General features: G+C 45.6%; 1 protein-coding gene across 1 annotated transcript in view; it reads left to right on the top strand.

Annotated features, from left to right (window-relative positions):
* LOC113932557 overlaps nucleotides 1-25,690 on the top strand; it is a 167,529-nt gene that overhangs the window by 67,545 nt on the left and 74,294 nt on the right. The window contains 5 exon segments of the mRNA XM_035722212.1: nucleotides 1,463-1,600; nucleotides 1,692-1,811; nucleotides 2,862-2,954; nucleotides 10,821-11,035; nucleotides 12,844-13,037. Coding sequence (XP_035578105.1) covers nucleotides 1,463-1,600; nucleotides 1,692-1,811; nucleotides 2,862-2,954; nucleotides 10,821-11,035; nucleotides 12,844-13,037 — 760 coding nt within the window.

Here is a 25,690-nt window from a genome sequence, read left to right as displayed (position 1 = left end):
TGAGATGAAACAAAGGACAGAATGGCAGCCCAACACACCTGCAGAAAAACCTCCCCATGGTGTTGAGTGTTTTTTTCAAACCGGAGATTGCAGAATGGCGCCATGGGCCAGGTCCAGCCTGCAGATGTGTTTTGTTTGGCCTGCTTCGCACTTCACGTTTTTAAAAACATTGTCCACATTTAAAATCAGAAGATTCGGGGTAAAACCCAGATTTCTGCTTCTAATTAAAAAGAAATCAGAAGATCGGACACACGGGACCTAAAATCCCACCTGCGGACAAGAGGCGAGAACCAAGTCAACGGGGACCCTTGAATGGAGTTGAATTTGGCTCTCTGTTCTTCCTAAAAACCCTGTCTTTGTTTAATGACACACATTTATTTTTCTCCTCTTGGGCTTTTATTTATCCCTCTTCCATCTTGTTTCTAAAATAAAGCCACGGATTCTTCTAAAGTTATACACTGACGATAAAATTCTGCAGCAAGACATTTTTAACGTCTCCCTCAGCACAGATCAGAACAGATGGCGTACCCTCCTCCCGTGGGCTTGGCATGTGGGGGAGGCTACAAAGCTGCTGAGTGAATACGTGATGAACCATGTGTGTTAGTGTCTTGTGGCTGTTATATCACAGTACCATGAACTTGGTGGTTTAAGACAATGCAACTCACCTTACGTGATCTGGAGATCAGAAATCCAAAATGGGTTTCACTTGGCTAAAATCAGGTGTTGCCAGAGTTACATTCCTTTGGGAGGCTCCAGGAGAGAATCCATTTCCTTGCCTTTTCGAGCTACTAAAAGCCACCCATGTCTCTTGGGTCATGGTCCCTCTCTCCATCTTCAAACCCAGCAGGAGTAGCATCTTCTCTCTCTCTCTGACCCTTCTGCTTCCCTCTTATAAGAACACTTATCATTACCTTGGGCCCACAAGCTGATCCAGGATAATCTTCCCATCTGAAGATTCTTAACTGCAAAGTCCCTTTTGCCATATTTATAGGTTCCAGGGATTGAGACGTGGGCATCTTTGGGAGGGAGGGTATTATCCTTCCTGCCACACTATGTCACTTCAACCTGGCTTTGGCCTTGGGGTTGCAGGCGATCACGAGTGATTCTGCACCCTTCCAGATATTTATTGAACAGTTGCCATGTGCCAAGACCTGTGTTAAGTATGAGACATACCACGGTGAACAAAGCAGACTAATACCAGGGCGCTCCCTTGGAGTGAGACACGAGTCCTCAGATTTGCCCCCTCAAGCCCATGCCATTAACCCTACTTTAGCATCCCAGTTTGAAAGACCCCCGTGCACCTGTCCCCACTTCCTGCCCTGTGTATGGATAGCGTGGACAGCTTTAACCCATCCATCTTGGGGCCATTTTCTTCCACCTGGTGGATTCTAAGGCTGGCTTCTGCAGGTACTTGGAGATGGGAAGTCCTCTCTCTCAGTGCCACTGGTTCTTGCTTGCCCAGGCTCAGAACAGGGAGGTTGAGGCCACTTTGAAAGTCAACCAGAAAGTCATGCTGCACCTAAAGGGTCTGCACCGTGACCAATCTCAGCATGGGGACATCTGGCACAGCCTGGCCCTGGACGCTGCTCACGCCTCCCAGGTACCTGTCCCCGGGTTGGGCGAACACCGGTCTGCAGCCTCCGAGCAGACCTCAGCTGTTGGAGGGAGTAAATGGTACTGTTTCTTTCCAGCTGAGGCTCCCCCAGGCCCTGCGTTTGGATGGGGATGTCATCTTCAGATGGGGTCCCCGGGGAGCATTTGACTGCAGCCTGGACACAAGGGCCACCATCAACCACAACATCACATCCCAGGTCAGATGGCTCAGTTCTGCCTCCTCTCTGAGGGAGGAGAGGTGTTTGGGTCAGAGGGCAGGTGTCCCTGGGCGGTGGCTGAAGAGGGGGCGGGGTGGCCGTGGCAGTGAGCGTGGGAGGACTCAGGATGCATTGGCTGTTGTAATAAAAGCCTGCTTTCCTGTGAAGGTTTACTGCCCGGTCCTGTCACAGTGCAGTGCGGCTCTGTGGCTTTGCTGCCGCATGTACAGGGGGACGGGGACAGTGGGACTCATGCAGGAGGTTTTCTTGGGCCAGCCCCTTAAGGGGGGGCAGGCCACTCCTGCTCACCTTCCACTGGCCAGAACTCATCACATGGCCCTACCCAGCTGCAAGGGAGGCTGGGAAATGTAGTTTTAGCTGTGTGTCCGGGAGGGAAAGAAAATGTAGCTTGGTGACCATGTACAGCAGCTGCTGTAGGTATATATTTGCTCGTTCCATACACGGATTGTGTCTCTGCCACATGCCGGGCTGTGTACTATGTACTGGGGATGCCCGAGCGATGGTTTCTGTCTCTGTCTCCATCTCCAGGGAGCTTTCAAGTCCGAATCTTAGCTCCACTGCTGATTGACTGTGTGACCTTGGGTAAATTATTCAACCCCACTGAATATCGGTTTTCTTGCTGTGAAATGGGGATAGTGATACCAGCCTGTGAGAGCAGGAGTGGGGGTTAAATGAGGTGACAGTTTTAAAGCTAGTAGTCCAGTGTCCGCTTCATGGTCAGGGTCAAATGGAATGCAGCCATGAACACGGGAGGCATGAGCAGGCTCCGTGGCAGGGGACATAGGGGGGGCCAAGGTCCCAGAGTTATCTTCCCAGATCCATGTCTGGGGCCTCACTTCTTAGGCTTCCAAGTAATGCAGCCTGGGTAAGATTGGGGCTAAGAAGCATCACAGAAGGTGGTTTCGGCATGTGCTCTTGGCTTGGGCTGTGGGCAAACTCTGGGATGACCTGTTCCTCTTCGAGTGCCCAGCCAGCTACCTTCTGGAGTTCTGCATCTCCCTTCTCTGCTCCCCCTGACCCTATCAACAGGTCTCAGTCCAGCTGAACAGATCTGACTCCCACTTGGCGTTCCTCCTCCAGCTCAGACATCCCCACAGACCAAGATTTCCTCCAGACTTACAGGTACAGACGTGGTCCCTCTGGGATGACCTCGAATTGCCTGCCAAGTGCTGTCTCCGAGCGGAGCAGACAGCTTGCTGGGAGATGGGGCGGAAGGAAGGGAGGATGGAGGCCCGGGTGTGGGGCGGGGGAGGCCACACCAGGATGTTGAGCTTAGCCACACAGCCGGCCCAAGAATCAAGAACAGATGGCAGGGAGGTTTCCAAATCCATCATTTGGAAGTGATTGTCCAGGCCAGAAGGAGTTTGAGCTCCCTGGAGGTGGGGGGAACGGGTAGAAGGATCACAGTTCACCCTTGAAAATGGAGAGAGGCAGAATTGTCCTCTCAACCCTGTTCTGTGTTTGGGAGAAGCCGTCTGATCCTTTTTTGACCTCGGAGTGTTTTGCCCGGCGTGGGGTGGAAACACTGAAGGGTTTAACTCTACAAGGAAATAAAGGGCAGGAAGGGGGGCCAGGCAGGAGGGCTGTGCTCTGCTGGCCCCAGTGCTGGATGCTTAGAAAACCTCACGTGTTAGCTGCTTCACCGAGCAAGCCTCGTGTGCTGTGTACACAGGAATCAGCGGACTGGGGAGATGGAGGTATAGATGGGTAGTCCCACCTGTGATGAGGCTCAGAACTTGACAGCAATTTTTAAATGCTTGCCATGTGCTCAGCCCTTGCTGGTGGCTTCAGGAACTTTAAAGGAGCCTGAGAAGAGCTTTCGATTTTGGAAACTGGTCCTCCTCAGAGGCACCTGTTTTCACGGATCAACAGCTCTGAAATCAGGATGTGTCTTCAAATTCCCACCGGTTCGTTGTTTTGTTACCAGCTTTTTCGCTCTCATGGCGGTGGGGGGGAGGTCCATAAAATCACGGTGCTTCTCAGGGCCCCTGGCATCCCAGATCTGAGGGTGTGCTATCACTCTAATCGATGGTGTTAGGAGTGTTGACCACGTGCCAGGCTCTGTTCGCAACACTTTACGTGGCTCATCTCGTGGATGCCCCATGACACTGCTATGGTAGCCTTCTGCAGATAAGAATCTGACACAGAGAGAGATGACACGGCTTGTACATAGTCGGTGAGTGTGTAGGTGGAAGACCCCAGATGGGAGCCTGATGCCCCTGACTGTGCTCATCATGGGGCAGAGGTACTGAAAACCTGGATGCTGGGTCATCTCAAGGGCTCAGACTTTATCATCACTTTTTTAAAAAAAGATTGTATTTATATATTTATTTCAGAGAAAGCGAGCGCGCAAGCCGAGGGGGTGCGGGAGAGGCAGAGGGAGAAGCAGGCTTCCCGCGGAGCAGGGAGCCCCAAGCGGGACTTGATCCCAGGACCCCGGGATCATGACTTGAGCCGAAGGCAGACGCCTCACGGACTGAGCCACCCAGACACCCCTATCCTTACTTTTTAAAACAGCAGGACCCTTTGTTCACCTTAGCTCTGTGGGTGAAGTGGGGCTAGGGAGCTCAGCCTTGTCAGCCTCTGCCCCCCTCTTGAAGCTCCCCACAGAGCATCCACTGCAGCAAGTTTTGATACTGTAGCAACTCTCCTGGCAACTATGTGTAGTCCTTCCCCTCCTCGCTTGGCCAGCCCAGCGCTCCAAGGAGATCAAGGCCTGTTATCCGGGCATTCTTTGTTATCAAGGAGGTGCACCTGGTTGGCCGCCCCTAGAGCCCCTGACCTTGAAGGCCGAACATGTTTTTTTTTTACATATCCTGCCTGATGGGAATATAGAGGGAGCACAGCATTTGTACATTCCCAGGGAGGGGGAAAGCACCTGTGGGAACGGATGCGTGTTGTCTCCCGAGCCAGATATCAGTGGTCATGAGTACAGTGTGATCACTTCGTTGTGTGGGTATCTACCTGACATCATGACCTATAGCATTTGTGGTCCCATTGTACCTCTCTGTGCACAATGGGGCCGCTTGCATAAGTTGTACCTGGGACCGTACCAGGCCATCCCAAATGGCATATCCTACTGGCAGAGTCTTATTTATCTGCTCCTGTATCAGTTGGAAAACTTTCTTCTTTGTGTCTTCCCGGGAGGGGGAGCCCATATACCCTGGGAACACGTGTCAGTCCGGAGATGGGCAAAGAGGGGTTTTCCTAAGCGTAGAAGTGTTTCCAAGGGCTGAGATTGGCAGTTTGGATTCGCCAGGCAAGGCCTGCAGTTGTGATTGCGGGGGGGTCACGACACACCCAGCAGGCGGTCTTATTCTGTATAGGAGCCAAGGTTAGCCCAATCAGTGAACAGGTTCCCCTGCACAATCTAAGGGGGAGAAGTACGCTGTTGAGTAGGCACCAGTAAAGGCAAGTCATGATTGTCTAACTGAACGTGTGAGATAACACCACCCCTGGCTGAGGTTATGTTTGCCAACACCAAAGCGTCCCCGCTCTGTTACGCAGTGGGGTGAACCTCTGTCTAACGATGCGTCATGAGGCAGTGAGGATAGTGTCCCTTTTTATATGAGGGCCGGGTTGTGTGCCTCCATTGTTTTTGGCGGAATGGGGTGGAGAAATGGGAGGTGGCTAGGTCTCCTTCTGTCCCTCTTCCCCCATGGGACCCAAACTCCATACCACGGTGGACTTGTCTGCTATTTCCAGGGTCATTTAATTATATCTCCCCCTGGAGGTAGATCTTGTGTCGGGGGCATTAAAGGTAACCTTGTGTCCCCACCTGCAGCAGAGAACATCCTTCCTGCATGCTGTGTTTGCTCGGATTCTAAGTCAGGTCCGTGAGTGAGGAGGGTATAGTCCCTGGGACGGTTGAAACGTACATGGTCATTCAATGTCCGTAGAGCTGTTGACCGGTGGCGTAGATGGGTTTGTCATCACATCTGTTGCCACAGTGGATGCGTGCGCTGCATCAGTCCAGCTGCAGCGGGAGGGGATGGTACAGGAAAATGCCAGTGGGTGTCTTGAGCTTTGGCTCCCTCCTGCACTTCACGTCCTGCAAAGTGGTGGCCTTAGTGGCTGTCAGTGTCAGTGGGCACCCCGCGAGCTGTGCACAGCTGTTCTAGGCCACCGATGGTGGCCTCACTGGGTAGCACGCTTACTGGGGCAAGCTTGCAGGGGTCCTGCATCAGCGTCCACATGCATCCGAGCAGAACGGCAGCCGCCAGAGAGAGGCAAGGGACCCATGCAGTCGACCTGCCCCTTTGCTACCTGTCCAGTGTCTCTTGGCAAAGGTCACGGTCATTCCCAGCACAGGTTGGGCGTTGTTGGCAGGTGGTTGCGATGTCTTTGTAACACAGTGGTAGACCCCGGTTCTTAGCAGTGGCCCACCAGGACCGTTGTTCTGGATGTCTCATCTTCTCGGCGAGCCAGGTGGCAATGTCTTCTGTTGGCACATCTTCCAGGAGGTGGACGCAGGCCAACTCATTAGCCTGTTGATTTCCGGCTGGGGTGTGTGCCGTGTGTGCATCTACGTGGTAAACGGTGATGTTCGTACCTCTTAGGCATCGGAGTATGTCCTTCCGTATGTCGTTGCCCTAGAGTGCGTGCCCCGTCGCCATGCCATCCTGTGCCTCCTGCTGGAGCAGCCACAGGGTCAGTCCTCCGTCACCTGTCTGTGCACAGAACAGTGGGATCAGGGGGCACCTGGCTGGCCCAGTCAGTAGAGCACATGACTCTTGATCTCTCGGGGTTGTAAGTTCGAGCCCCACGTTGGGTGTAGAGATTACTTAAAAATCGTTAAAGGGGATCCTGGGTGGCTCAGGTTAAGCGTCTGCCTTCGACTCAAGTCACGATCCCAGGGTCATGGGATCAAGTCCCATTTTGGGCTCAGTGGGGAGTCTGCTTCTCCCTCTGCCCCTCCCCCCACCCATGTTCTCTCTCACTCTGTCGCTGTCTTGCAAATTAATACATAAATAAAACCTTTAAAAAATAAAATCATTAAAAAAAAAAGGCAGCAGGAACAGGCTCACAGAGCCGTATCATCCATGCTGCTCGAGGCTCGGCCCATTGACTACTGTGTCCCCTGCTGGAGCCTCTCCAGAGACTTTCTGTGGAGGGTTGGACCCATCAGGGTACCGCACATGCTCAGGGATTGGTCCGTCTCCTTCCGGCACAGAAGACGGCACTGGCTGGGGCTCCGCTGCCTCTGTTAATGGCTGTCCTTCAGGATGACCTAAGTCCCTGGGCACCGAGTGGAGTGTTCTTCTGCACTAGGGGCTGTTTGTCAAGGTACCGCATTGTTGCAAGTAGGCATGGTCTGGGCACTGTCTGACTTGGGCTTTTGGAGTGTGTCCCTTAGCCCATATAGGATGCAGAGTGGGAATGGTCCCTGGGATCCGCTTAGCCGTGTCTTCTCCTGCTGTAAGGCATGCTATTCTAAAAGGCTGCATTGCATCCGAGCTCCTTTCCATAACCATGACCAGAAACCTGGTGGCACTCACCTGTGCCATTGCCGTTGCCACAAGCCCCATCCAAACCCTGCTTGGCATATCGAACTTGCATGGCTGTCCTTGTCCCAGAACACCCAAGGCTCCATCCAAGTCATTGCAAATGACAAGATTTCATTCTTTTTGATGCGTGAGTCATATTCCATTGTGTACACCTACCACATCTTTCTTTAAAATTTTTTTAATAACCAAAACATCGCCTGCAGAAACTGAAGAAAAAAGAGGGGGGGGAGGCTTTTTAAAATACAGACTGCTGGAAATAATAAGGAAAGCCACACTCTGTCTATAGGATAGGCAGGAGATGCCTAAGAAAGGTTTCAGAATGAGAATACATTTTGGTTAAGGGAAAAGAAAATAATTTTTTCCTGAAATGAGACTGGTTGTTTAGAGAGAGGGAAGCTTAGGACAAAATCTAAATGAAAAAAGAAAGTTGTAGAAGGTTCGAGAAGGAGAATCTTCGGGAAAGAATTTTATGTGTGGTCAGGACTAAGATTGAAGGAGTAAGTTTGAAAAGTACACCGGTATAAGATTAGAATTTGATTTGTCCCTCTGTTAAATTTTTTATTGTTATGTTAATCACTATACATTACATCATTAGTTTTTAATATAGCATTCCATGGTTCATTGTTTGTGCATAACACCCAGTGCTCTACGCAGAATGTGCCCTCTTTAATACCCATCACCAGGCTAGCCCATCCCCCCACCCTCCTCCGCTCTAGAACCCTCAGTTTGTTTCTCAGAGTCCATCGTCTCTCATGGTTCGTCTCCCCCTCCGATTTCCGCCCCCCATTCTTCCCCTACCACATCTTCTTTATCCATTCATCAGTTGATGGACATTTGGGCTCTTTCCATAATTTGGCTGTTGTAGATAATGCTGTTATAAACATCGGGGTGCATGTGTCTCTTCGAATTAGTATTTCTTTTTAAGATTTATTTATTTATTTGCAAGAGAGAGCATGAGCACAAGCAGGGGGAGCAGCCGGCAGAGGGAGAAGTGGACTCCCCACTGAGCAAGGAGCTCGATGCGGGGCTCAATCCCAGGACCCTGGGGTCATGATCTGAGCCAAAGGCAGACGCTTGACCAACTGAGCCACTCAGGCATCCCCAAATTAGTATTTTTGTATCTTTTGGGTAAATACCTAGTGGTCAAGTGCCTGGATCTTAATCAGTGGCATCCTGCGCCCTCCTAGCTTTGCGAAACGGTGCATTGAGGTCTCTAACTTACTATCATGCTCTCGTTTCCCTTCCCTGCACAGCATGCACTTTCTCCAACAAGTGCATTAGACTTGCTGGTATTTTCAGGGCGTCCCGTACTCATGCAGTGGTCCACAAGTATCTGACCTCTGGGCCACTCCACCCCACACAGAGGTCCCTGGCCAAGTTGGCATTTCCCCCACAGATTTCCCTTTTCCTCTTTCCCCTTTCCAACACCTCTGCACTCAGAGGGTTTTCTCCAGCTTCCTGGCTAGCTCACCAGTTATGCAGCTGATCCCTGGCTGACTCTAAGCCAAGGGTGGGTAATGGCCCAGGGAGACCGAAGAAATGACCTGGAGATGGCAATCAAAACAGAGGTTTCTTGGGGGAACTTACAGGGAGGCCAGGAGCAGCAGACTGGAGAAAACATCCGTTGCTGGGATCTACATGCAGCAAATTTTATAGTGCAGCAACTAGCCCAGCAAATATTCATAGCCTCTCCCTCCTTGCATGACCAGTGCTCCAAGGAGATTAAGACGTGCCATGTGGACATTCTTTGTTACAAAGGAGATGCTCGAGGTTGGCCACCGCCAGAGCCCATGACCTTGGATGTGGAACATGTTTTTTCTACATATCCTGCTTGATGGGAATATAGAGGGAGCACAGCATCCGTACATTCTCAAGACAGTGATTAACAGGGTCATTCAGGGTGTGCTTGCACAAACCAGCCAGTCAGCACATACCATACACCCCCTCTATGAAATCTTGATTCCGTAGACATCCTGTATTTGTGTGCTGTATGCACATCTGTGATTTGCACACAAGAAGTTTTGTTTTTTTTTTTTTAATACACCCCCAACAAACCAGGTTTTGCATTTGGGGGCGATATTACCCGTGTGGAGAATGCATGGTCTTTGGGCGTCCTCAGGACCACAGAGGCCAGTCGGAGGAAAACACGGGTGTATCCTAAAAGTTCTCAGCCCAAGCCACATTGGAATCACTTATGGAGGTTTTAGAACATACCTGGACCCTAGCCTGGAGAGGCTGAATTGATTGGTCAGGGGGTCCCAGGCATACTTTAAAAAAATTAATAAACTTAGTATTTCAGAGCAGTTTCAGGTTTCCAGAAAAGTTGCAGAGAAAGTATGGAGAGTTCCCATGTAATGCCCCCACCCCCCGACCCACACTGTGTTCCCTTTTACGAACATCTTACATTAGTGTAGTAGATTCCAACGGGCGAGCTGATATTAATATATTATTATTAACCAAAGTCCATAGTTTACATCCAGGTTCACTCTTGGGGGTGTATAGTTCTGTGGGTTTTGCCAAACGCAGAATATCATATACCCGTATTTACTGTATCACAGAGAAGAGTTTCACTGCCCTAAAAATCCCCCATGTTCCACCTACGGATCCCTTCTACCCTTAACCCCTGGCTACCACTGAACCACTATGTAGCCTTTTCAGGCTGGCTGCTTTCACTTAGTAAAATGCATTTAAGGATTTTTCAAGTCTTTTTTGTGGCTTAAGAACTCATTTCTTTTTATCACTAAATAATGTTCCCTTGTGTGGATGGACCAGTTTATCACCTCCTCTTTGGAGGGATCAGGCGTGCTTTTAAAAGTTTCCCACTTCAATGTACATCCTAGGGCTGGAGCAACTTCTGCCCTGTAGATGGGGAAACTGAGGCTCAGATGAGGAAAGGGGCTTCCAGTTCTGCAAAGTTGGTGGAGGAGCAGGCCTCCCTGCTCCACCCCCACCCCTGGGGGCCTGACCAAGCCTGACCCCCAGGATGGCTCCTCCTTGTGCACCGGACACCTTCCCCTTTAAGCCCCAGAGCTTCTGGGGGTCTTCTGGGCCCCAGGGGGGGCACTGTTGGGGGCATCCTTTTCTGTAACCGAGTGGCCCAGGGGTCTTCTGCTCCCGCCTGCTGTTCCCTTCAGGCACAAGCATGAGTTTTAGAGCCCATGCAGGCCCATATTAAATATGTGACTCTCTTTGGGCCTCAGTCTCCCAATCTGTAAGATGGAAATTCCCATTTCACACATGCTGGGAAGGACAAGGTAAGACTCTGTCCCTGGGCCAGGAGCTGGGGTCAGGGAAGGCAGTCCACCACCGTTCCCTCTGCCATCTCTCTTCCTGTGTGCTTGCTGTCTGTGGGGCTTGGTGGTTCTCAGAGCTGGAGAGGCTCTGGAAGGCTTCCTGGAGGAAGGGCCCTCCCACGTAGCTGGTTTCCACAGACCTTTCCAGTCCTCCCTCCACTTCTAAGCCCTCTCCTGCCTCCCCTCAGGTGCAGGTGGCTGCCCAACGATACAAAGACAGCCTCAGCGGCTCCCTGTCTGTGCACATGTCCAACCGGGAGCTGGTTCTGCTGGAGGCTGACACCAGCCAGGACACCCAGAGACGCAGCCGGGGCTGGGACATGAGCGTCCTCCTCCACCAGGCAGTCCTCAGCGCCCCCCAGGCCATTCAGCTGCAGCTGTCCAGCAAGGTGGCCCCAACCAGGTGAGGACCCCCAAGGGCTGTGCGAGGCAGGGGAAGGGCCTCCAAGGGCAGAGGGCTCGTGTCTTGGGAGATGGGAAATCTTCGTTCAGAGAGGTGCCCTCCTCCATGACTCGGGGACTGGGTCTAAATCACCCCACCTTCGGCCGTTCTTGATTTTAGGCCCTTGAGGGAAAGGAAGAAGGAGGCATTCAGTTTTGCCCATCATTCTTTTTTCTTTTCTTTCTTAGTAATGCCTGCATTCATTGTGGATGACTTGAAAGATGACAATAAAATATAAAGCGTAAAACAAGAGTCTCTAGAGATAGTCATGGGGAGAAAGTTGGGACGGTCTTTTGCCTCGGGCTATATCTTCACACGGAGGTTTATCCACTACGATATGGCCATCAGGGTCCTGGGCCATGGAGCCAGCTGCCCGGGTTCAAACCCCAGCTCAGCCTCTGGGACTTTGGGTCAGCCGCTGTGACTTCCTGTGCCTGAGTCTCTCCCCCTGCTTCTTGGGGTTGTCCTCGGGTTAATGGAGTGGCACACGTGCATGGCCCACCAGGGCCTGGCCAGCAAGGATGTTCACTGCCTAGCTGCCATTGTCACTGGCCCTTGGAGTAGGACTCATTCTGGCACAGGTCGGATCTCCCTTGAATGTTAGTGCCCTGTTTCCTGCAGAGTCCCAGCACTGGCAGCTTTTGTGAATTTGAGGAGACCCAAGGCTCTGGGTATGGTTCTAGATAACCCTGTCCCCAGAATTACCACCTAGAGCTGTCCATCCACGGATTCATCCATCTGTCCGAATGTCCAGCGTTGTCTCCAGTCTTTCAAGGGTTTGAGGCAGATCATAAAAACCTATATTGTTCTAGGTCAGGAATTGACAACCTTTCAGGCAACGGGCCAGTTGATAAGTATTTTTGGATCTATGGGCCATACGGTCTCAGTGGCAATGACTCTGCTGTTGTAGCCCAGAGACACCTTAGATGACATGCACATGAATGGGCGTGGCTGTCTCAATAAAACTTTATTTACAAAACAGGTAGTGGGCTGCTTTTGGCCCACGGATGCCAAGTTTTGTTCTAGATTTTTCAAAACACATGAGGAAATGAGCGTAAAGGGAAAAGAAAAATGGGGAAAAGAGGAAGGTGCTCAAAGTGGCTTTAGGAAACAAAATGCATGTCATGAGGTCATGAGGTCCCGTACATTTTTTAGAGCTCAGCTTAAAATTTGGCTCTGAGCCTCCTAGTAGTCAATGAAAAAAGAGAAACCAACCAGTGGCGTTTTCAAAGGCCATGGGGAAACACACTCACACCCGTGTGAGTGTGCACGAAAGAAGGCATGGCTGATCTCGTTTCTGGTGTTGATCCTCAAGGGAGGTGTCTCCCATGGTGCCCTATGAAGAACATCTGGGTGGATTATAGGGACCATGTCCCCTTCCCCAATTCTCCAGGAAGTTTAATACCAGCCTTGTTGAACCTCTTTATTTTCTCATTGCTCATCATCATATGATGCATTGATAAGTTATCAGCAATATCCACTCAATATCAGTGGTTCTATTTTATCCCCCACTTTACAGAAGAAGAAACTAGGGCTCAGAGAGCTTACGTCCTTGTCCATGGCCACAGTTAGTGAGTAGCAGCACTGGGGTTCAAACCCAGGTTTGGCTGACCCCAAAGCCCATGATCTTAATCCCTATTACACTGCATCCCCATGGGCTGAGAGCCAGTAAAGCAGTCCTATAATGGGCCTGGACAGTGGGGTTCAGGGACCCACCTCCTGTCTGCGGGGATAAGTTTGTACCTTATCCCCATCACGTTCCTTCCTAGGATTTGGCTGTTTTATAAGGTGCTGGTGGACCAGAACACAGCACAGCTTCTCCTCAAGGCTTCCATGGAGAAGAGGGGAGGCCAGGTCTTGACCCTGCAGAGCCAAGTCCAGCACACGGTGGCTTGTTGGACAGCTCTGCCCCGCCTCCTGACCCTCAAGGGCATGCTGAAGCAGAAGGAGATGCTCAAAGAGGGTGAGCCTGGGGAACACCACAGGGCAGGGGCAGTGGGGGTCCTGGGCAAGCATTTTCCGTGGAACCGCAGAGTAGATTAAATCCTGCATGTTTTCAAGTCCACTGATAGATTGTTTCAGTATGTCACACATTGATGATACCTCTTTGTCAGAAACAAATACCCGTTCTGACAGAGTGAATCTTCTAACAAAATACCAAACCAGCTTCCTTATGCAGGACTTGTCAGAGCCCTTAATGTACTAATGGATATTGGAAAAACCCAGGAGGAAGAGTTAGGGGCAGTGTTTCCCAAGCATATTTTTTCTAATACTTTTAATTCTGACATAATTTCAGACTTACAGGAAAGTGGCAAGAATTTTACAAAGAATCCCATAGGCCCAGCCCCATCAATTACTGACATTTTACCACATTGTTTATCATTCTTCTTCCTTATCTCTTTCTCTCTCTATACACATATATGTGTGTATGTACTATTTTTTAAAATAATTTTTTATTGTTATGTTAATCACCATACTTTACATCATTAGTTTTTGATGTAGTGTTCCATGATTCATGGTTTGTGCATAACACCCAGTGCTCCACGCAGAACGTGCCCTCTTTAATACCCATCACCAGGCTAACCCATCCCCCCAGCCCCCTCCCCTCTAGAACCCTCAGTTTGTTTTTCAGAGTCCATCGTCTCTAATGGTTCGTCTCCCCCTCCGACTTTCTCCCCTTCATTCTTCCCCTCCTGCTATCTTTTTTTTTCTTAACATATATTGCATTATTTGTTTCAGAAGTACAGATCTGTGATTCATCAGTCTTGTACAATTCACAGCGCTCACCATAGCACATACCCTCCCCAATGTCTATCACCCAGCTACCCCATCCCTCCCACCCCCACTCTAGCAACCCTCAGTTTGTTTACTGAGATTAAGAATTCCTCATATCAGTGAAGTCATATGATACATGTCTTTCTCTGATTGACTTATTTCACTCAGCATAACACCCTCCAGTTCCATCCACGTCGTTGCAAATGGCAAGATCTCATTCCTTTTGATGGCTGCATAATATTCCATTGTGTATATATACCACATCTTCTTTATCCATTCATCTGTCGATGGACATCTTGGCTCTTTCCACAGTTTGGCTATTGTGGACATTGCTGCTATAAACATTGGGGTGCATGTACCCCTTCGGATACCTACATTTGTATCTTTGGGGTAAATACCCAGTAGTGCAATTGCTGGATCGTATGGTAGCTCTATTTTCAACTGTTTGACGAACCTCCATACTGTTTTCCAGAGTGGTTGCACCAGCTTGCATTCCCACCAACAGTGTAGGAGGGTTCCCCTTTCTCCGCATCCCCGCCAACATCTGTCGTTTCCTGACTTGTTAATTTTAGCCATTCTGACGGGTGTGAGGTGGTGTCTCATTGAGGTTTCGATTTGGATTTCCCTGATGCCGAGCGATGTTGAGCACTTTATGTGTCTGTTGGCCATTTGGATGTCTTCTTTGGAAAAATGTCTGTTCATGTCTTCTGCCCATTTCTTGATTGGATTATTTGTTCTTTGAGTGTTGAGTTTGATAAGTTCTTTATAGATTTTGGATACTAGCCCTTTATCTGATATGTCATTTGCAAATATTTTCTCCCATTCTGTCGGTTGTCTTTTGGTTTTGTGGACTGTTTCTTTTGCTGTGCAAAAGCTTTTTATCTTGATGAAATCCCCATAGTTCATTTTTGCCCTGGCTTCCCTTGCCTTTGGCGATGTTTCTAGGAAGAAGTTGCTGCGGCTGAGGTCGAAGAGGTTGCTGCCTGTGTTCTCCTTTAGGATGTTGATGGACTCCTGTCTCACGTTTAGGTCTTACAACCATTTGGAATCTATTTTTGTGTGTGGTGTAAGGAAATGGTCCAGTTTCATTCTTCTGCATGTGGCTGTCCAATTTTCCCAACACCATTTGTTGAAGAGACTGTCTTTTTTCCATTGGACATTCTTTCCTGCTTTGTCAAAGATGAGTTGACCATAGAGTTGAGGGTCCATTTCTGGGCTCTCTATTCTGTTCCATTGATCTGTGTGTCTGTTTTTGTGCCAGTACCACACTGTCTTGATGATGACAGCTTTGTAATAGAGCTGGAAGTCCGGAATTGTGATGCCGCCAGCTTTGCTTTGCTTTTTCAACATTTCTCTGGCTATTCGGGGTCTCTTCTGGTTCCATACAAATTTTAGGATTATTTATTCCATGTCTTTGAAAAAAGTGGGTGGTATTTTGATGGGGATTGCATTGAATGTGTAGATTGCTCTAGGTAGCACTGACATCTTCACAATGTTTGTTCTTCCAATCCATGAGCATGGAACGTTTTTCCATTTCTTTGTGTCTTCCTCAATTTCTTTCATGGGCATTTTATAGTTTTCTGAGTACAGATCCTTTGCCTCTTTGGTTAAATTTATTCCTAGGTATCTTATGGTTTTGGGTGCAATTGTAAATGGGATCGACTCCTTGATTTGTCTCTCTTCTGTCTTGTTGTTGGTGTATAGGAATGCCACTGATTTCTGTGCATTGATTTTATAGCCTGCTACTTGACTGAATTCCTGGATGAGTTCTAGCAGTTTTGGGGTGGAGTCTTTTGGGTTTTCCACATACAGTATCATGTCATCTGCAAAGAGTGAGAGTTTGACTTCCTCTTTGCCGATTTGGATGCCTTTGATTTCTTTTTGTTGTCTGATTGCTGTGGCTAGGACTTCTAATACTATGTTGAATAGCAGTGGTGAGAGTGGACATCCCTGCCGCGTTCCTGACCTTAGGGGAAAAGCTCTCAGCTTTTCCCCATTGAGAATGATATTCGCTGTAGGTTTTTCATAGATGGCTTTTATGATATTGAGGTATGTACCCTCTATCCCTATACTCTGAAGAGTTTTGATCAAGAAAGGATGCTGTACTTTGTCAAATGCTTTTTCTGCATCTATTGAGAGGATCATATGATTCTTGTTCTTTCTTTTGTTAATGTATTGTATCACGTTGATTGATTTGTGGATGTTGAACCAGCCTTGCAGCCCAGGGATAAATCCCATTTGGTCATGGTGAATAATCCTTTTAATGTACTGTTGGATCCTATTGGCTAGTATTTTGGTGAGAATTTTTGCATCCATGTTCATCAAGGATATTGGTCTGTAATTCTCCTTTTTGATGGGGTCTTTGTTTGGTTTTGGGATCAAGGTAATGGTGGCCTCATAAAATGAGTTTGGAAGTTTTCCTTCCATTTCTATTTTCTGGAACAGTTTCAGGAGAATAGGTGTTAATTCTTCTTTAAATGTCTGATAGAATTCCCCTGGGAAGCCATCTGGCCCTGGGCTTTTGTTTGTTGGGAGATTTCTGATGACTGCTTCCATTTCCTTAGTGGTTATGGGTCTGTTCAGGTTTTCTATTTCTTCCTGGTTCAATTTTGGTAGTTGATACATCTCTAGGAATGCACCCATTTCTTCCAGGTTATCTAATTTGCTGGCATAGAGTTGCTCATAATATGTTCTTATAATTGTTTGTATTTCTTTGATGTTGGTTGTGATCTCTCCTCTTTCATTCATGATTTTGTTGATTTGGGTCATTTCTCTTTTCTTTTTGATCAGTCTGGCCAGGGGTTTATCAATCTTGTTAATTCTTTCAAAGAACCAGCTCCTAGTTTCGTTGATCTGTTCTACTGTTCTTTTGGTTTCTATTTCATTGATTTCTGCTCTCATCTTTATTATTTCTCTTCTCCTGCTGGGTTTAGGCTTTATTTGCTGTTCTTTCTCCAGGTCCTTTAGGTGTAGGGTTAGGTTGTGTATTTGAGACCTTTCTAGTTTCTTGAGAAAGGCTTGTATTGCTATATACTTTCCTCTTAGGACTGCCTTTGCTGCATCCCAAAGATTTTGAACAGTTGTGTTTTCATTTTCATTGGTTTCCATGAATTTTTTTAATTCTTCTTTAATTTCCTGGTTGACCCATTCATTCTTTAGTAGGATGCTCTTTAGCCTCCATGTATTTGAGTTCTTTCCGACTTTCCTCTTGTGATTGAGTTCTAGTTTCAAAGCATTGTGGTCTGAAAATATGCAGGGAATAATCCCAATCTTTTGGTACCGGTTGAGACCTGATTTGTGACCTAGGATGTGATCAGTTCTGGAGAATGTTCCATGGACACTAGAGAAGAATGTGTATTCTGTTGCTTTGGGATGGAATGTTCTGAATATGTCTATAAAGTCCATTTGGTCCAGCGTTTCATTTAAAGTCTTTATTTCCTTGTTGATCTTTTGCTTAGATGATCTGTCCATTTCAGTCAGGGGGGTGTATTACTGTATTGTTGTCAATGTGTTTCTTTGCTTTTGTTATTAATTGCCTTATATAATTGGCTACTCCCACGTTAGGGGCATAGATATTTACAATTGTTATATCTTCTTGTTGGATAGACCCTTTAAGTATGATATAGTGTCCTTCTTCATCTCTTATTACAGGCTTTGTTTTAAAATCTAATTTGTCTGATACAGGGATTGCCACCCCAGCTTTCTTTTGGTGTCCATTAGCATGGTAAATGGTTTTCCACCCCCTCACTTTCAATGTGGGGGTGTCTTTGGGTCTAAAATGAGTCTCTTGCAGACAGCATATTGATGGGTCTTGTTTTTTAATCCATTCTGATAGCCTGTGTCTTTTGATTGGGGCATTGAGCCCATTTACATTCAGGGTAACTATTGAAAGGTATGAATTTAGTGCCATTGTGTTGCCTGTAAGGTGACTGTTACTGTATATTGTCTGTGTTCCTTTCTGATCTATGCTGCTTTTAGGCTCTCTTTTTGCTTAGAGGACCTCTTTCAATATTTCTTGTAGGGCTGGTTTTGTGTTTGCAAATTCCTTTAGTTTTTGTTTGTCCTGGAAGCTTTTGATCTCTCCTTCTATTTTCAATGATAGCCTAGCTGGATATAATATTCTTGGCCGCATATTTTTCTCGTTTAGTGCTCTGAAGATATCATGCCAGTCCTTTCTGGCCTGCCAGGTCTCTGTGGATAGGTCTGTTGCCAATCTAATGTTTCTACCATTGTAGGTTACATATCTCTTCTCCCGAGCTGCTTTCAGGATTTTCTCTTTGTCTCTGAGACTCGTAAGTTTTACTATTAGATGTCGGGGTGTTGACCTATTATTATTGATTTTGAGAGGGGTTCTCTGTGCCTCCTGGATTTTGATGCCTGTTTCCTTCCCCACATTAGGGAAGTTCTCCGCTATTATTTGCTCCTATAATATACCTTCTGCCCCTCTCTCTCTTTCTTCTTCTTCTGGGATCCCAATTATTCTAATGTTGTTTCGTCTTATCGTATCGCTTATCTCTCGAATTCTGCCCTCGTGATCCTGTAGTGGTCTATCTCTCTTTTTCTCAGCCTCTTTATTTTCCATCATTTGGTCTTCTATATCGCTGATTCTTTCTTCTGCCTCATTTATCCTAGCAGTTAGTGCCCCCATTTTTTATTGCACCTCATTAATAGCCTTTTTGATTTCGACTTGGTTAGATTTTAGTTCTTTTATTTCTCCAAAAAGGGTTTCTCTAATAACTTCCACCCTTTTTTTTATTTTTTTTTAAAGATTTTATTTATTTATTTGAGAGAGAGAGAATGAGAGATAGAGAGCACGAGAGGGAAGAGGGTCAGAGGGAGAAGCAGACTCCCCGCTCAGCAGGGAGCCTGATGCGGGACTCGATCCCGGGACTCCAGGATCATGACCTGAGCCGAAGGCAGTCGCTTAACCAACTGAGCCACCCAGGCGCCCCTGCACCCTTTTTTCAAGCCCAGCTAGTATCTTTAAAGTCATGATTCTGAACTCTAGGTCCCACATCATACTAATGTCAGTATTGAGTAGGTCCCTGGCAGACGGTGCTACCTCTTGTTCTTTTTGCTGAGGTGATTTTTTCGTCTTGTCATTTTGTCCAGAGGAGAACAGATGAATGAGAGAACAGAATGCTAACAGGTTAACAATGTCTCCAGCAAATATACTCTATACAAATCAGAAAAGACCTGAAACCAGGGGACAAGAAAGGGAAAGAAAGAAGAGGAAAAAAAAAAAGGAAAAAGAAAAAGATAAAAACAAACAAAAACAGAACAAAACAAAAAAAGCAGAATATGATCAAATATGATCAGGCTAGTGCATAGATCAGTGCCACACACTAGCTTTTGGGCATATTTTGGTCTGTTAGAAGAAAGTACCTGCTAAAATTTTAAAGGAAGAAAGACTTATATATGTACAAATAAGGGTTGATACAATGAAGGGATGGCAGATGACTGTAAAGATGAAAATTATAAAAGATTTTATAAAAGGAATTGATAAGATAAGAAGTTGGTTTTTAAAAAGAAAGAAGAAGATTTAAAAAGAAAAAGAAAAAAGAAAAAAAAGAAAAAAAAAGGGAGAGAATGTGATCAGGCAGGAGAATAGAACAAAGCCATACACTAGTGATTTAGGGTATATTTTGATCTGTTAGAAGAAACTGTATCTCGGGCGCCTGGGTGGCTCAGATGGTTAAGCGTCTGCCTTCAGCTCAGGTCATGATCCCAGGGTCCTGGGATCGAGTCCCGCATCGGGCTCCCTGCTCCTTGGGAGCCTGCTTCTCCCTCTGCCTCTCTCTCTCTCTCTCTCTCTCATGAATAAATAAATAAAATCTTAAAAAAAAAGAAGAAGAAATTGTATCTCAAAATTTTAAAGAGAGAACAACTTATATATATATATATATGCCAAAAATAAGGGTAACTACTATGAAGGGATAAAAATATGACTCTAAAAATGAAAAATAAAAAATGTTTTTTTAAAAAAGGGATTGATAAGATGTTGTTTGAAAAAGGGAAAAAGAAAAATTCAAAAAAAAAAACAGTTAAAAAAATTAACTTTGAAAAACTAATTAATTATGGTAAAAAAGCCATGAATTCTATGTGCAGTATTCCCTTAGTGCTGGAGTTCTCCGGTTCTCCTTGATCGGTAAACTTGGTCTTGGCTTGCTGGCTGTTCGTGCTGATCTTCTGCGGGAGGGGCCTGTTGCCGTGGTTCCCAAATGTCTTTGCCGGAGGCGGAATTGCCCCGCCCTTGTCGGTCCGGGCTAAGCAAGCTGCTCCGGTTTGCTCTCAGGAGCTTTTGTTCCCTGCAAGCTCTCGGTACAGCTTTGGAGGACCAGGGTGAAAATGGTGGCCTCCCAATCTCTGCCTGGAGAAGCTGAGAACTTGGGGCCCCCACTCCTCAGTGTGCCCCCAGAGAAAAGCAGTCACTCCCGTCTCCCCGGTCTCCAGCCGCACTCCGTGCTCACCCGGCCTGTGACCGAGCGTTTCTATCTCTGGCACCCGACCCCATGTGGAGTCTCCAAACCCAGCAGATCCCTGCGGTGCACCCCCGCGCCGCTCCTCCCGGGGGAGGAAGGGGAGTCTCCCCGGCTCTGCCGCTTGTTGGGTCCCTGCTGGAGGAGCAGTGGCCCGAGTGGGCCATGGATCACAGTCTATGGCAACCCCAAGCTGAGAGCCCGTGCCTTGGCTCTGTCTCTGCAGCCGGCTTCCCTGCTCCGATACCTGAGAGCTCTGCCGCACTCAGGCACCCCCGGTTTTTCTGTGACCCCGAGGGTCCTGAGACCACACTGTCCCGCGAGGGTTCCACCCCCCCGCTTAGCCACTGGAGCAACGTCCCTCAGCGGAGCCGACTTCTAAAAGTTCCGATTTTGTGCTCCGCGGCTCCACCACTCACCAGAAGCGGCCGACGGAGGCCCCCTCCCCCACCGTCTATCCTCCCGAATATCGCCTCGGATTCACTTCTCCGCACATCCTACCTTCCAGAAAGTGGTCGCTTTTCTGTTCAGAGTGTTGTTACTATTCTTATCTTCGATCTCCCGTTGAGTTTGTAGGTGTTCAGAATGGTTTGATCCCTATTCAGCTGAATTCCTGAGACCAGACGAAATCTAGGTCTCCTACTCCTCCGCCATCTTGCTCTGCCCCTGTATGTACTATTTTTATTTGTGTTTAAAAATACAATTTATTTCTGAACTGTGTTTTACTAAGTTGCAGACATGATAGTTCTTCACCCCTAAATAGTGCAGTATTTATTTCTTAAAAATAAAGATAACCCTCGGGGTGCCTGGGTGGCTCAGTTGCTTAAGTGTCTGGCTTCAGCTCAGATCATGATCTCAGGGTCCTGGGATCGAGCCTTGAGTCTGGCTGTCCACTCAGTGGGGTGCCTGCTTCTCCCTCTCCCTCTGCCGCACCCTTGGCTCATGCTCTCTCTCTGTCAAATAAAGAAATAAAAGCTTTAAAAATAAAATAAAAGATATTTTCCTACATTCTACAGTGCAGCTATCAAAATCAGAAAATTGAGAGTATTTCTTTCCCTTTCATGATATTTACATTTTTGAAGGGTACGGGGTAGTCATTTTGTAGACTATCCATTATTTGGGGGTTGGTCTCATGCTTCCTCATGACTACTTTCAAGGAAGCCAAAGTAGTAAGGCATCATCATATTCAGAGGTACCCAAGGTCAGTACGTCCCAGTATTGGTGACAATAGTTTTTGTTTTTAAAGATTTTATTTAGTTATTTGAGAGAGAGAATGAGAGATAGAGAGCACGAGAGGGAAGAGGGTCAGAGGGAGAAGCAGACTCCCCGCTGAGCGGGGAGCCTGATGCGGGACTCGATCCCGGGACTCCAGGATCATGACCTGAGCTGAAGGCAGTCGCTTAACCAACTGAGCCACCCAGGCGCCCGGTGACAATAGTTTTGATCACTTGATTAACATAGTGTCTGCCAGATTTCTCCCCTGTTAAGTTTTTATTTTTTCCTTAATATTTTGACCTCAAAAAACAGGTTGAAGAGCATTTCCTTCTCTTTTATTTTCCAAGAGTTTGTGTAAGATTGGTGTTCATGCTCCCTTAGTGTCTGATAGACTCTACCTGCAAACCACCTTGAGTGCTCTTCGTGGAAAAGTTTTTTGTAACGTGCATGGATATAGAGGTATTGAGGTTTTCTATTTCATCATGTGTAAGTTCGTAAGTTAAACTTTTCAGGGTATTTGTCCATTTCAACTAAGTTGTCAAATTTTTTGGCATAAAGTTATTCATTATATCTGTTATTATCCTTTTAATGTAGGTGGGTACTATAGTGCTGGCCTGCTCTCCTTCCTGATAGTTGTTACTTTGTGCTTCTCTCTGTTCCCTTGGTCTAATTAGGATTTCATCAGTTTTGTTGATCTTGTCAACCAACATTGGGTTTTGTTTTCTCTCTAGTTGTCTCTTTCCAATTTCTTTGATCCCAGCTCTTATCTCTGTTATTTCCTTTCTTACCCTTAATTTGGATTTACTCTACTTTATTAAGGTGGACCTTCAAGCCGTTGATTTTTAGACCTTTTCTCTTTCTTAATATAAGCATATAAAACTGTATATTTGCCTCTCAGTGTTCTGTGAACTGCTTCCCACAAATTTTGATGTCATGTTATTTCCATTTATTTTGAAATATTTTTGGATTTCTCTTGTGATTTCTTCTTTGACCCATGGGTTATTTAGGAGTATATTGGTTAATTTCCAAATATTTGAAAATTTCCTAGATAGCTTCTTGATATTTATTTTCATTGTGGTCAGAAGGTCAGTCTTTTAAAATTTGTTGTGACTTGTTTTACAAGCCAGTATATAGTCTATCTGTGAACATACCTTATGCACTGAAAAAGAATTTGTGTTCTGCTGTTGTTGGGTGTAATGTTCTATAAAGGTCGGTTAGGTCAAGTGTTTGGTTGTGCTGTCCTGATATATATCCTTAGTGATTTTCTTTTTGTCTTGTAATTGTAGTAGTTAATGAGAGAGGGGTATTAACCTCTCCACCTGTGATTGTGGATGTCTCTATTTCTTCCTTTTATTCTGTCCATTTTTGCTTCATGTATGTTGACAAGCTGGTATTAGGTATATGAGCATTTATGATTTTTACACTTTCTTGATGAATCAACCCATTTATTGTGAAATGTGCTGTGTCTTATATGACTCTTTGGAGTCTGTTTTGTCTGATATTAATGTAGCTGCTCTTGCTTTTTTTAAGATTTTATTTATTTGACAGAGAGAGACACAGTGAGAGAGGGAACACAAGCAGGGGGAGTGGGAGAGGGAGAAGCAGCCTTCCCGCTGAGCAGGGAGCCCGATGCGGGGCTCAGTCCCAGGACCCTGGGACCACGACCTGAGCCAAAGGCAGACGCTTAACGAATGAGCCACCCAGGCGCCCCTGCTCTTGCTTTTTTATTGGCATTTACACTGTGTGTATTTTGCCACCTTTTTTCTTTAAACATATGTTTCTTTATATTTAAATTTCTTGTAGACCACATATAGTTGGATTTTGCTTTTATGTCTAGTCTGACAATCTCTGCCTTTTAATTATACTAGTTGATTGATGTTTAATGTAATTATAGATATAATTGGATTTACATCTATTTTTCTATTTTCTGTTTTCCCATATATTTTTTGTTCCTCTAGTCTTCTTTTCTTGCTTGCTTTTGGATCAATTAAAAAATTAGAACTCAGTTTTAATTTATCTATTGCTCCTTAAGCTTCTGTTCCTTGATATCATTTAATGTTCTACTTAGCATTTGTATTGAAGCATTTCACATTAATTGTATGAACCTAGACTTTCATCCCCCATCCTTTCTGCTATAGTTGCCCTCTGTGTTAGATCTGTATACACTATAAACCTCCAATACAATATAATAATTTTTGCTTTAGTCATATTGATTTGAAAACAGTTAAGAGGAATAAAGTGGTCTTTTATATTTTTACATAGATATTCATCATTTTTGATGTTCTTCCTTCTTTCCTAAAGATCAAAACTTTTTTCTGGTATCATTTCCTGTCATTTTAAAGAACCACCTTTAGCATTTCTTGGCAGGCAGGCTAACTATCAGTGAATCCCCTTCATTTTGATTTGTCTGAAAATGTTACGTTTGCCTTCACTCTCAAAGGATATTTTGTATGTGCATATATCTTAACACATTTAGAAAATTTTCACTTTGGGAAAATTATTTCTTGAGATATTTTTTCTGTCCCATTTTCTCTTTCCTCTCCTCCTTGGGATTTCCAGTTGATAAGTTTTAGAACTTTTGATACTGTTCCACAGGTCTCTGAAGTTCCCTTGATTTTTTTTGTCTTTTTCTTTCTTCAAAAGTCTATTGATTTGTCTTCCAGCTCACTTACTTTTTCTTCTGTCTTCTCCAAATACCACCCAATAAAAATTTTTGGACTGTTCAATACATTTTTTTTTTAAATCTCAGATTTTGTATTTTTTGTTCTAGACTCTCCATCAGGGTTTTTCTTTTTTTTTTTAAACTTTATTTAAATTCAATTAATTAACATATAGTATATTATTAGTTTCAGAGGTAGAGTTCAGTGATTCATCAGTCTTATATAACACCCAGTGCCCTCCTTAATGTCCATCACCCACATCCCGCATTCCTTCAGCAACCTCAGTTTGTTTCCTATGATTAAGAGTCTCTAATGGTTTGTTTCCCTCTCTGATTTCATCTTGTTTTATTTTTCCCTCCCTTCCCCTATGTGTCTCTGTTTTGTTTCTTAAATTCCACATATCAGTGCAATCATATAATAATTGTCTTTCTCTGGCTGACTTATTTCACTTAGCATAATATCCTCTGGTTCCATCTCTTTCATTGCAAATGGCAAGATTTCATTTTTTTGATGGATGAGTAATATTCCATTGTGTGTGTGTATATATATACCACATCTTCTTTATCCATTCATCTGTTGATGGACTTTGGGGCTCTTTCCATAGTTTGCCTATTGTGGACATTGCTGCTATAAACATTGGGGTGCATGTACCCTTACAGGTCACTACATTTGTATCTTTGGGGTAAATACCTAGTAGTGCAATTTCTGGGCCATAGGGTAGCTCTATTTTTAACTTTTTGAGGAATCTCCATACTGTATTCCAGAGTGACTGCACCAGCTTGCGTTCCCACCAAGAGTGTAAGAGGTTTCCTCATTCTCTGCATCCTCGCCAACATCTGTTGTTTCCTGACTTGTTAATTTTAGCCATTCTGACAGGTGTGAGGTGATATCTCATTGTGGTTTTGATTTGTATTTCCCTGACGCTGAGTACCATCAGGGTTTTTCAAAAATGATTTCCATTTTAGGACGGGATTTCCTATCTGTTCATTCAATACAAGAATATTTTCCTTATTTTCTTGAGCATAGTTATAAGAACTGTTGTAAAATCCTTATCTGCTAAAATCCTTGCCCTGTTTCTTTGTATGTCTAGGAATTTGAGATTGTATTCTGGACATTTTGAATAATGTAGAGACTCTGAATTATTTTTTATTTCTCTAAACAGTGTTTCTGTTTGTTTGCTGGTTTTTTTTTTTTTTTTTTCCTTATTTTGGCTGGCAGCTAGGCTCAGAGTCCAAACTCTCTCTTCTCTGGGAGGATGCAGCTGAAATCAGTTCAGTTCTGTTATTTTTGCTGGACTGCTTGGAGTCTGTTCCACCCTTGTGAAGTTCAGGGATCAGCAAAAATTTGAACAGAGTTTATAAGTAGAATTTAGGGTTTCCCCTGGGTGTCTTTCTCCAGAATTCCCCACTTTACTTTCCATTTGTTGTTGTTACTTTGAACTCTGTTCTCAGACTCTTGAATCAGTTGGACTGCAGATTGCTGTCCGA

Source organism: Zalophus californianus, chromosome 10, assembly GCF_009762305.2.
Source record: "Zalophus californianus isolate mZalCal1 chromosome 10, mZalCal1.pri.v2, whole genome shotgun sequence".
NCBI lineage: Eukaryota > Metazoa > Chordata > Mammalia > Carnivora > Otariidae > Zalophus > Zalophus californianus.
Note: the sequence above shows the minus strand (reverse complement) of the source record. Positions and strands in the feature narration are given on the sequence as shown.